This window comes from Oryza glaberrima, chromosome 7, assembly GCF_000147395.1.
Source record: "Oryza glaberrima chromosome 7, OglaRS2, whole genome shotgun sequence".
NCBI classification, from domain to species: Eukaryota; Viridiplantae; Streptophyta; class Magnoliopsida; order Poales; family Poaceae; genus Oryza; species Oryza glaberrima.
Genome location: NC_068332.1, coordinates 21,049,963 through 21,062,885, shown reverse-complemented (window position 1 = coordinate 21,062,885; position 12,923 = coordinate 21,049,963). Strand labels below are relative to the sequence as shown.

The following is a 12,923-nucleotide window of genomic DNA, read 5'->3' as shown; positions in this document are numbered from 1 at the left end:
CACGGCCCGACAAACAAGCCGTGCCAGCCCACGGGCTACAACCACGGCCCAAGTAGCCTCGGGCCGTGCCGGGCTGGCCCGACGGCCCGGCCAGCCCATCGTGCCCGTGCCGGCCTAGGCACGCCCTGGCAAAAAACCCCTTCAAAGGTTCAATTCAACACAACAAATTGACATAACACCTCAAATTCATGAGATTCACATGTAATTCATCAAATAAGTCAAAGAATCACAAACAATTCATCAAGTCACCAGTTCATCAAATCATGCATACATCAAGTCACAGATTTACAATCACAGATTTACAAACAAATGAACAATTATTCAAGTCACCAATTCATCAAGTCACAATCTCACAGATTTACAATCAGTTCAAATCAATTCATCAAATGCATACATCAAGTCATCTACTATTTTCCATCAAGTCCATCTCAGAGTCTCAGACAATCAGACTTACAGAAATCACAGAATCACAAACAAACCTTAGAAAGTTAGAATATAAAAGGGGTTTATATAAGCTGTGATTGTGCAATGGCTGCCTCGTTAAAAACCTTTATAGGTAAAAACTCACACCTCGTGAGAAAACCCTAGAAAGGAAAAGAGTACAACCCACAGCTAAAATGTTCACATCAATTACAATCATCCAGTTCAAGGGTTTACATCAATTTCATCATCAAGATACATATTCTCATAAGCATTTTGAAGCTCCACATTCTCAGTAGTATGCTGACCTTTTGCATCTGCTAGCTCCCAATCCTTGATCACTGCCAGAATTTCCACCAGCCTAGGGTTTAGACGCCGCCGACGGTCCTCGATGATCCTGCTAGTTAAGCTAAAAGTAGACTCGGGCGATATAGTAGAAACAGGAACAGTCATAACATCTTTAGCTAAGATTGAAAGAACAGGATAAGTTAGTTTGTGCTGTTGCCACCAGCTAAGGATATTGAAGTCATCATCATATTGGTTGACAGTGTCACTGTCAAGATATGCAGACAGTTCAGAAGAATTGAGATTAGCAGTTGAAGAAGCTGCCTGAAGCAAAGCAGTAGCAGATGTCATCCTAAATAATGAACCAGCACCAAGCCCAGCATCTGGACTGACACCAGCATTACCAGCACCAAGCCCAGCACTTGGACTAGCACCTGCATTACCAGCACCAAGCCCAGCACCTGGACTAGCACCTGCATTACCAGAACCAAAAATCTTCCCCCATGCAGTCCTTTTCTTACCAGTGGAAAGGCCTAGAATAGTGGAACTATGCAATCCAACAGAACCAAACTTTCTTTCATACTTAGCAAAAGTATCAGACAATGAAGCCCTAACAGTTGTTAAATAAGCAGAGTAATCATCACCAATGAGTTGAGCCATAATCTGAAGCACTTTACTAAACCCCCTAATCTTGGCCCTAGGGTCCAAGATAAATGCAAATGAATAAAGAATTGGAATTTTAGACCAGTAGTTCATAAACTTAGTTTTCATGGGACCAACAACATTTGCAAGGTTTTGAACATTGCCATATGTGTTTAGATGTCCAGCAATCTTTAAAATGTGATACATGATTAATGGAGATGTTGGATAATAAACACCAGACAAAACAACAGTTGAATCATAAAATTGTTCAAGGAAACACAAAACAGATTCAGCACATGCCCAATGTAAGTCTGTGAGTAATGGATGGCCATTAACAAAAGGATGTTGTGTACTAATAAATACTATGAATGGTTCCCTATGTGGTATGAGATGCTTAAGCATTAGATAAGTTGAATTCCATCTAACATCCATGTCCAAACCAAACATACGAGGACGATAACCCGCAGCAATGCAAACATTTTTATATGTAGCAATGCGCTGATTAGATGCATTCAAGAATGAAATGGCAGCTCTAATGTCATTTAGCATGGGCTTGAACTTGTCAAGTCCAGCCTTAACAATCAAATTGATGATATGACATGCACAGCGTTGATGCAAAAATAAATGGGTAATTTGGAACCATGCCATTATAATTTTTCAAAGTTTGAGATATGCCATTGATATCTCAATGACATGTAGGACCCACACGAGTCAATGACATGTGGGTCAGGATGACATATCTCAAATTTTACAAAATTATAATGGCATGGTTACAATTTTCCCAAAATAAATCACCAACATAACCAGACAGAGCAGGAGTAAGGGTTTCCATAGCTTTAGAATTAGCAAAAGCATTGTCTAATGTAATAGAGAAAACCTTATCAGTAATACCATATTCTTCAGCAACAGCAATCACACGCTCAGCAATATTAGCACCAGTATGTGACTCATCAATGAGCCTAAGACCCAAGACCCTCTTTTCTAATTGCCAATCAGAATTAACAAAGTGAGCTACAACACTCAAATAATCTTCCTTAGCATGACCAGACCATATATCAGATGTCAAAGCAATAGAGCTAGCAGAATTGAGACGATCAATAATAACAGAACGACGATCCTTAAACAACTTATAAAAATCTCTGGTAGTAGTTTGTCTAGAGACAAGAACAAATCTAGGGTTATGAGCAGCCTTAATATAGTTCACAAAAGCAGGAGATTGACCAAAACTGATTGGAAGATCCTCTCTAGCAATCAATCTACACAATTCAAACCTAGCAACTTCAGGACTATATTCTCATGGAATAACAGAACCATCTGCACTAAATCTAAGCATGGACTGAGGCAAAGCATTAGACCCAAGCTTTCTAGGTTTGCATGACTTAATATGCCTAAGCAAATGTCCAGTGCCAGCAGAAGAACGAGCACTCAAAGTTTTATGATAGTAATTGCATTTAGCAAAGACTCGAACCCTATTACCATTGGTCATTTCATAAAGTTCCTCAAAGTCATCCCATACCTTGGAGGTTTTGGTCTTCTTGTTGGTACAAGTCGCACTAGAGCCAGTCGGCATCCCATTGCCACTGTCGTCGACCGGCGGGTCGTCGTCATCGACATTCACATGGATCGGGATGTCGGAGGTATTGCCGAACACCTCCACACGATCCTCCTCCACATCATCATCGTCATCACCGTGCATCCCCATAGTCCTCAACTCGTAGTTGACGGAGGTAGGATTGTCGTCCATCGCAGGCACTCCGGTCCCTCAACGGCGGCTGCCACTAAGCAATGGGCTTACGACCTGCAAGCAGCCAAGAACACTCAAGGTTAGGGCCGGAAATGGAGAAAAAAAAATAAAAACAATGGGTTCCATGCTTGTACCTACGCAGCCGGAGCACCGGAGTTGCCGTTGAAGATGATAGGCTCACGGATCTACGAGAAGACCAAGGGATCTGGCGAAGAAGAACAAAAGGGAAAGAGACGAAGAGGAAGGCTGGATCTGGAAGAGTGAAAGGACGATGACTCAGGCGACCATGCGTGGCCGGTGGCCCTCATCCTCATGCGCCCCTCATGCGAATCAGGCGAGGCATCGATCGGAGACGAAGAGGAAGGCTGGATCTGGAAGAGTGGAAGGGAGGCGACTCGGTGAGTCTCACCGGTGCGCGCCTGAGGCCTTGAGCGAGTGAGCGGCAGATGCGGAGCGGCGGACGGTGGAGGAGGAGATCTGGTGGGCGGTGGAACGGCGAAGGCGGATCGGCGGAGGCGGTTGAGCGGTGGCGGCTAGGGTTAGGGTTAGGCGGAGAGGCGGAGAGCGAGAGCCGAGAGGGGACTGGGGAGGGGAGGGGCGGCGCTCGCTGGCTTATATATGCGGGCGCACGCAGCGCGCCTGGCTATCTGTTCGGCTGGGCCATGCTCGTGCCTACCGTTGGTACGAGCCGTGGTCGTGCCGACGTTGGGTCGTGCCGTGCCGGGCCGGCCTATCGTGCCGACCTCGGTCCGTGCCGTGACGGGCTGGCCCACCGTGCCCAGCCATAGGCCTAGGCACGGCCCAACAGTCGTGCCGGGCCGGCACGGGCCCGACTGCTACCGGGCCGTGCCGTGCTTGGGCCGGGCCAAATTCCCGTGCCGTGGGCCAGGCCATCGGGCCTCGGGCCATATGGCCAACTATAGTCCCATGCTAAGGCGCCCTTTATGGTTTTCGGCATTTTCCGGCTCGTTTTGTTGGAGAGAAAATGTTCTATCACTCTTGACAAAATGTTTCATCGATTGGATAAAAGTTTTAATAGATGCAACACTCGAAAACTACTCCAATAAAAACATAATGAAACATCCAAACACAACCAGGCGCAACAAAAGCAAATTATGGATTGAAACATCGTCAAGCTCTAGAAAAAAAAACAAAACTAACTCTACCTTCTTCTACCCAGCCATCTCTCGAAACTCACGTACAGTCCTCGTCGATGAGCTTCTCGACTGTAGCTAGTTGTTGCATCACTTTGACCTCCTTTATCCCTCCGAATCTCCTCTCATTGATGGCGGTGCCGGTGGCCAGGATTTGCCGCCTCCATTCTCTCCGCGTCGCCCTGCTGCCGTCGCCGCCGCCACCACCGTGGCTGCCGGTGATGATGACTCCACCATCTCTTCTCGCCGCCATTGCCATGGTCGCCGGTGACCAAGTCCGGCACCTCCGTCCTCTCCCCGTCACCCTGCCACCGCCACTGCTATGGCCGTCGGTGATGATTGCTCCGCCATGTCATCTCGTCATCGCTGCTATGGTCGACGGCAACAATGGCTAGCTCTGTTCGTGTGTTCTCTACCATTGAAGAAAATGTGAGAACAGGATGAGAGGATAGGATGGGTAATACTTAAATCGATAGTGGATCTCGCCTTAATTAAGTGTCGTCTGACGTTTCATCTCCTCTCAAACGTTCGGGTACAAGCATTTCCGTGATGATGCACATTCATCAGTCCAATTGACCGCATGAATTAATTTCATATGATGGACAGTTGGACATCCGATCATCGGCAAATTATCGGAAAGTATTTAGTAACTTGGCAAGAATTGTTCAATGTTTTACCATTTGATAAAATAAATATTTCAATGAGATGTAGAGCATGTTTGGTAGGACTCCAACTCCTAAATTTAACATCAGGAGTTGGGTCTGGAGTGGACTTGCGGAGCTACCTAAACTCAACTCCATCTATCTACTTTATTTTATGAGAGCACTCCAACCAGCTCCACTCCCATTTTTAGTGAAGTTGAAACTGTTTGGTTGGACTTCAGATCATGGTGAGGTGGAGCTGGAGCTGGAGCATGCCAAACAGGGTCGTAACAGTTACAAAAAATTAATTGCAACACCAATAACCAACATGTGAAATATATAAAAGAAAACTAGCTATACAGTCGTTGATAGAAAAAATTAGCATTATGATCAAATTATAGCAACTTTAAGCCAAATTTGGTCGAGCCTTTCCTGCGAAGGCCTGTCTGGACACCGTTGTGTAGCTGGTCATACTGTACAATGAACCACAGTCAGATCGCAGTTGTCCGGACAGTCGGACCGGCAGCACAAAGTCCAATTAGAGTTTTGTTGTGTTTTTTTCTTTGGTCCCGGGATTTCCTTGATTATAAAGTTTCGTAAAATATAGGGGGCCCAAGGCCGATTGAAACAACAATCAATCAATTATCAAAATCAATCTAGTACCTCTATCATTTGTATTATACACCTCCCTCCCTATTGCTATCTATCTCCAAGTCTATTCACCACTCAATCCCTCAATTGCTTGTCATCTCTTGTTTCTACAGCGATAGAGGACATCCTAGTTGGCATGTCGAGCTTAGGACAAACCGCTGCGTGTTACCCTGACAGGGCCCCTTCTAGGTGTTCGTTCGGTGGCATCTGCTCTCTCCTATGGCAACACGTGTCCGATGCCGTTGCGAGTTGTATATAACATGCTCAAGGTGTGGTGGCACTATTCGGTGCCAACAACAACAAAAAAATATATATTGCTGAGTACCTTCAAGATGGTGGCCGGAGGGCGCGAGATACGCCTTTAATGAAGCAGTTCACATCATATGCAAGTGTAGCATTCAGTCGAATAGAATTGCACTCGAACACAATAAAGTGCAATGTAGATAAACAACGGATCGCAACAAAAATTACCCAACTCCAACAAGAGCTACCATATGTTTTCTTCCTCTGCTCCATGATCGGCTTTGCCTTCTTCCTTGCTCCTTTGACTAGATTTGGGCTTCCCATGCCCATAGAGCCGAAGCGTGTGCTAGAGGCATACTTGAGGTCGAGCATGGTATTGTCCGGGTCCATGCACACGGGGCTTCACCTTGGCCCCGAGCCAACAGTTGACATGGTCTGAGTTGAAAAGCAATGTGAAAGTAGATGAAGCATGTATGCTTCATCAAAGCGCTCCAGGCATACGGTCACTTCTTAGGACAGCATGCGGAGAGAGGCTATTGGCCGAGGCAGCTGGTGGGGCAACCGATTTTTTCTATTTGGCTCGGATACCTAGTGGAGAGCATTCTTGTAATTTGATCGACACTATAGTGCAAGATAGTGATAGAAATTTGAGAGATCCCGAGGAAAATAATTAGGTTTCCATCTAGCATAAACAATATAATGATGATTCTAGTAAACTAAAACTACCTTTGTTTAAGCTACTTGGATTTCTTTTCCTTTTCTTTAACAAAACAAGATTTAGTTACGATTGAAAATAATTTTCTTTATCTTCTTCCATAGATCCTTTACTCATATTTTTAAAATTGGATACTTAATACAATGCAAAATTATGCTTCCTGACTCTTGTACTCATAATCCAAATCCGATTTATTTTAAGGATGCAATTTCCATTAGTCTTTGAATACAGACTTCTACAATTATCTTATCAATCAGCCGTGCAACGTAGCCGGGTGCATGCAAATTATTCTGGACTTGGTAGCTACACAACAAAAAAAAAGTGTGCAATCAAGCTAGAATACATGTGTAGCACTATAACAGCGCAAAGTGCTATATACCAGCTTCGGAGTCTAGAGTGCCGGACTTATTTGGACTACTCACACTCACACTTGAGACGGATATGGCTATCGGGTGACAAAATCGATAACCATCTTCCCTTGCCACCTTCTCTTGCTGTCGACATACATCCAAGTCATGATCCCACACCTGCACCACTATTAGTGGTGGAGCCGCCATGGCCCTCTTCCCAAAAGCTCGGGAGGTGGTTCCACCGTTGACTACTATCACTTCCCTACAGTCCACTCATCACAATCTACATCAATTTGCTTAAAACCCTAACTTCTTTGTTGTGCACTGCTAAAAGACAACCTCTTCCCATATTAATTATATTTATTTACTAGAAACTATAAATATTTTATTATTAAACCATCAAAATGAAGTGCATAGCCTTCCTTTTCCTCATATACTTGATTTTGTATTGCAGTAAATAGTTTCAAGCGCCTAATTTTCGTACTTTTGAATAGAATATTAAATCATTCATATTCATTTTAGTTCTCAGTAAAATTTCCAATGGATCAAACTAATTAAGAATTATGCAGTTGCAAACTAGAGAACTCGATCACAGCATAGTGGATATATCACAATGATGCACCAGTGACTGATCAAACTGGCATGTTTGCAAATATGAACTTAATCTGGAGTTGAAATTTCAAATTTCAAAGCTTCTGTTTGAAATTTAATTAATACTCACTCCAGTCCCCCCCCCCCCCCCCCCTCCCGGCACACACACAGACAACACACACACACACACCCCTTTGTTTTGCCTGTAATCACGATATTGACACAATCTCCAATTCAGTTGTTCGATTACTGTTTTTTTCTTATTGTATGTTTACAAAGAATTAATAACATAACCAAATGAAAGAATTTTCACAAATTAATCTACTAATTAATGTCATTTAAAACATCATCTTTCTTAAATAGAAGAAACATCTTAGCATGATGCATGCATGTTTGCCACGCTTGCCAGCTAGCCATAATACCACACTATATTTTCACAGACCTTCACAATCAATAAATAATATATATGTGCACCAAACACCCATTTGGTCGAGTGACGAAAATGACGAACAAACTAGCTAGGCTATTAAAATTAACTTCCAAAATTCAAATTTTCTGAAACAAGCATGCCCAATAGTTGGTCGAGTGACGAAAATGACGAACAAACTAGCTAGGCTATCATATAGGTAAGGATTGAGATTGCCCATGTGGAGTTACTGAAAAGCTAATGACACTATGCATTGTGTTTTTTTAAGTAAAATGCATGAGATTATTGTGTGGAATGCAGTTAATATTCTCTTGTTAGAAAAGGCAAGTTAACTATTTGGAACTTCATCTCGAAAGTCGAAATGCATGTGCCTCCTTCCCATCTACTACTCCCCATCTACATCTCGGAGTAACTAAGATTATCGCCGAGTAGTACATGCATATACAGTACTCTTCGCATCAAGAATCAGGACTACATACTAATTGACACTAAATTCTGAAGCAGGACACAAAATGATATGAACACACATCTGATCTTTTTTAAGCGAACTACTAATATTAATACATTACTAGCTAGCTGGCCAGGTTTTGCCATTAATCACTTTATGTACATAATTAAACACACACACTTAGAGCTGACCATATCAGTTCGATCGATCACCATACAGCTTAATTAACACTATGACTAACTAAATTCCCCGCACATGCCATCATCAACTTGATCTTCGTTAGATCAATCCATACAGGCTGAACCACTCAACCACACTGTTATCAGCGTAGCCGCCGTACTCCGGGACATACACCAGGTCATCGTCTCCGAGGTGATCTCCGCCGCCGCCCCCGCCGCCGAAGCTCGGCGGCTGGCAGGTACCCGTCGAGAACGACGAGCTCGGGCTCCCGGCGACGCAGGCGCCGCTGCCGCCTAAGCCCATGATGTCTCCGCCTTCTCCGGAGGCCGTGTGGCTCCCCGCCGTTGATCTGAGCCGCCTCACTTCCTCCTCGGCGACCACCAGCCTCTCCTTCAGCCTCAGCACCTGCATGCCGCCATGGATGGATCAGAGGAATTGAGGCAGCAATAAGTATACATGTGTGTACATGCAAGGACGGACGATGTGTTGTTACCTCGTTCTCGAGGTGGCATTTGTGGAGGATGGCGGCGTCGTGGGCGTGCTTGAGCTTGGAGAACTCCTCCTCGAGCAGCTTGCTCTTGTGGCGGGCGCGGCGGTTCTGGAACCAGACGGCCACCTGCTTGGGGTCGAGCCCGAGCTCGGAGGCAAGGTGCACCTTCCGCCCGGTCTCCAGCTTCCGCTCCTCCCGGAAGCTCAGCTCCAGCATCTCCACCTGCTCGTCGCTCAGCCGCCGCTTCTTCGGGTCCCCTCCGTCCACCTCGCCACCACCGCCGCCGCCGCCAACGCACCTCGCCCCACGCCTCCTCCTCCTCCGCGCTCTCGGCCTCTCGCCCTGCACCTCACCTGAAAAAAAGATCGATCGATCGTGGCAGCATGATCAGTACACAGTTGACACTTGCCATGAGATGGAGAGGCAAGAAAATGGCGGGAGCTAGCAAGCAAAAGCTAAGTAGCACGAACCGCTGGCTGCTAGGAGGGAGGCGTCCACGTAGGAGGCAAACATCTGCTGCTGCTGCTGCTTCTCGCCGTATCGGTCCATGCCGTCTCGCACACTAGCTCGATCAGCTCAGCTCAGTTCAGCCTTTCTCTCTCTCTCTCACTCTCTCTCTCTCTCTCTCTCTCTCTCTTGTGTCAAGCGTGAGGTGAGGACAGGAGGGAGAGAGGAAACTGAACTGAACTGGATTGTCTCTGGATGGAGAAGAGGACCACGCACCACCACCACCACAGCCACTGCAAAGGCACACACCAGTTGATGTTTAAGTAAGGCCGGGTGCGTGTCTCGAGAGAGAGACCTACGAGTAATATATATAGATAGGAGCGGTACACACGCAGCCGCTGCTGTGTGCATGCCTCCCCCGTTTGTTGCTTTCTCATCCAGATCGATCACCCAAAAGCTAGCAACGACTCACGATCAAATTCTGATCCATCGATCGCTAAAAAGGACGTTATGTTCATTGCTGAACGTAGTATATAACGCAAGGCCAGTTGATGACTGGGCATTGCTGTTTATCTGGTTGTGATCATGAGCACTAGTGCTGCTAGTGTTACCGTAGTCATGCCGACCGACAAAAAGTTAGCTTGTTATCCCCTTGGAATGGATACTCTGTCTGACACTGTCACACGCACACTTACTTTGGTGAAGTAGGGGCCGGATGGGTGCACGCATGAATGCATGTGTCAGTGCATAATTTTGGGATTAGTGGGGGTAGAGAATGCACGACGATCTAGGCCAGCAAGAGCACAGCACAAAGAGCGGCCGGCCGGCTCGACAAGGTGGCACTTGCCCCTGGAAAGGGCTCTCGCTTTCTTTGAAAAGATCGGGGAGAGGAGGAGCTTTGGCTATAGCTAGACGAGATTCTCGCCTGAGTCGGTAGCATGTTAATTGTTCGATCCATGGCTGACTGTACTAGTACTACCACTAGCTAACTAGCCAACTGTTTATCCTCTTTTGAATTGTAGAAAACTTGCTGCTCCATCGATAATCGGATCTAGTACCATCGCATATAAGCACTATTGTTTTGAGAGAGGAGTAGAGAGAGAGAGAACTGCTGAATTATCTGAGTTCGAGCACGTACATACGCAGCTTTGATCTGAAACATCTGTTCAGAAAATCATACCGTACGTGCACTCATAATAACCATACGATGCGGTGCGTGCACTGTATCTGAATTTCGAATTTTCGATCGATCAGCAGTCTGCACGTACGGTTTACCGCGTCGTTGTGTGTGGTGTAGCACACTGCAGATATAAGGAATATCCGGAGCGATCATGTGTGTCATACGATGATCCGATCCTATGCGCCGAGAACCAGAAGAAGGCAGATACAAAACCGTGTACTGGATCAGTCAGAATGTAGGCACACAAGTAAAGATAGCTGCCATGCAATGCATGCAGAGAGATGGGATGAGATGGTCCTGGATAGGGGTTCGGATCGTGCGTCTTCCAGGTAGCCGGAAAGAAAGCAACAGAACTAGTCCGCGCAAGTGTGTATGCGAGAGGAAAGGAAGCGTCAGGTAGCGCGAGAGGAGGGCCGGGGGCGTTGGTGGTGGCGCGCGCGTCGCTGTGGGTGTGGGTGTGGGGAGTAGCTAGCCCGGGAGACAAGGGGAGGAGGCACATGGGCTGCACCCGCGCGCGTCCCCCGTCCCCGCGGGGGCGCGCACACGCGTCGAGCGGCGCGGGGCTTCACAACCGCGGGACCGCATGCCCCTTCGCGCCGTGACGTGTCGCCCGCACCGGCACCGCCCCCCCGGGCGCCTCTCCCACACACCACCCGCGGATCGCGAGGCGACGAAGAAGAATTACCACCGCGCGCGCTCGGGTCTCGGCTCGATCGATCTCGCGGCTCGACCACCACACGCGCACGCAGCGCCTCCGCTCCGGGGTGGGATTCCGCAGGCGCCACCTGCGCTCTGCTATAGCTAACGAAAACGGTCGGAGAACTCCCAAACTAACCGATAATCTTTTTTTCGTACGTGTAAATAATATATTTCCGACCATTTCCAATTTCTTTTCTTAAACACAATAAAAAACATGAGTTCATAATGTGTGCGTACTCAGCTATATATAAATACACACGCACAGACACTATTCCCATGAGCACCTTCAAAAGAGTGGAGTGATATATCTAAAGATTGATGACGATATCAATATGGACGCATCGCCGTTGATTAATATGTCATCTACCACTGGAAAATTAGCCATAAATATGACGATTGTTTCTAATTCTAACCATATATTAAAGTTATGTTTTTTTCAATTTCTTTCAACGTTGTATCAGTGTCACTACTAAATGTTTAAATTGATAAATATGGTTAATTTTTCGAGCGACCAACCGAGAATCGTATTGTAAGAAGCGCTACTACTGTTTTCATCCTTACCTATTGCAGCATGCTCACTATTGCCGAGAGTGGATCCCACTATCAGCAGGGACCATAGTAAAAAATCATAACAAAATTTTAATTTTTAGAGCTTCTTTGGACGCAGGATTCTCAAACACATATGAATAGAAAAACCTGCAGGATTAATATGTCAATGCAATCCTAAGAAATGGAAAACGTACACAGGAAACCGTTTGGATGAAACACGGAAAAAAAACATAGGATTTAGAAGAGAGAGATAGCACAAAGGAAAAAAATCTATGAGCTTGGAGCTTATGCTAGAAATTCTCCAAAATTCCATGAAACATGCAATTTCATTGAAATTTTAAAGAAATTATAGATACCCAATCCTTTTCTTTCAAAAGGGCTTACAGGATTTTTTTTCTACAGGATTTAAATTCTTTGAAATTAATTTCTCTTTTTTTTTCTTTATTTTAAAGGGGTCCTTAAGCATTTATAATCCCTGTCTCGCTGACATGTTGGTCCATTTTAACGAACTACTCACCGAGGATGGCATCGTCGTGTGAGACAGTATCGGATCGAAGGTCAGTACGTGTAAAGGCACTGTCCCCTGTGAACATAACTGCACGCTGAAGGTATTGTCTTATTGGAGTTTCAGGCCATGCAGTGCATTTTGATCATCACACTGATCAGACTTTTCTCCGCACAGGAGATCGACCAAAGATTACTTGTAAAAGCTCCAGGCTTATCGTCGATTCGATCGCAACCAGAGCCCGGCCGGTTGCTTATCTAGTCAGCAACTAGTCGCCGCCGGCCTATTTACGGTCTCAGCCGATGCCAAATTCTCCCATCTGAACTGTAAAGGTTACAGTCACAACTAGGCCGGATCTTGGTTGATCTGTTCGAATCCAACTCATCCCCAGGCCGACGGACAGCCGAGATCTGCTCATTCATGCACATGCCACGAAGCATTTCTTGCAGCATTTTCCCCTGATTTGTATCTGAATCCTATCAGCTGTCGACGTTACATGCACTGACGCAGTGAGTCATCTACTCCCGTATTAGGAAGCTCGCGGCACTGTTCATCCGATTTT

General features: G+C 45.9%; 1 protein-coding gene across 1 annotated transcript; it reads right to left on the bottom strand.

Annotated features, from left to right (window-relative positions):
- Positions 1–8,317: 8,317 nt before the first annotated feature.
- On the bottom strand, positions 8,318–9,751 carry LOC127779968 (homeobox-leucine zipper protein HOX14). The gene is made up of 3 exons (XM_052306901.1): positions 9,452–9,751; positions 8,985–9,334; positions 8,318–8,896 (listed from the first exon to the last, which is right to left on the bottom strand). The coding sequence occupies exons 1-3, from the start codon at positions 9,528–9,530 to the stop codon at positions 8,591–8,593; spliced, it is 735 nt and encodes a 244-aa protein (XP_052162861.1). The 5' UTR covers positions 9,531–9,751; the 3' UTR covers positions 8,318–8,590.
- Between the last annotated feature and the right edge of the window lie 3,172 nt (positions 9,752–12,923).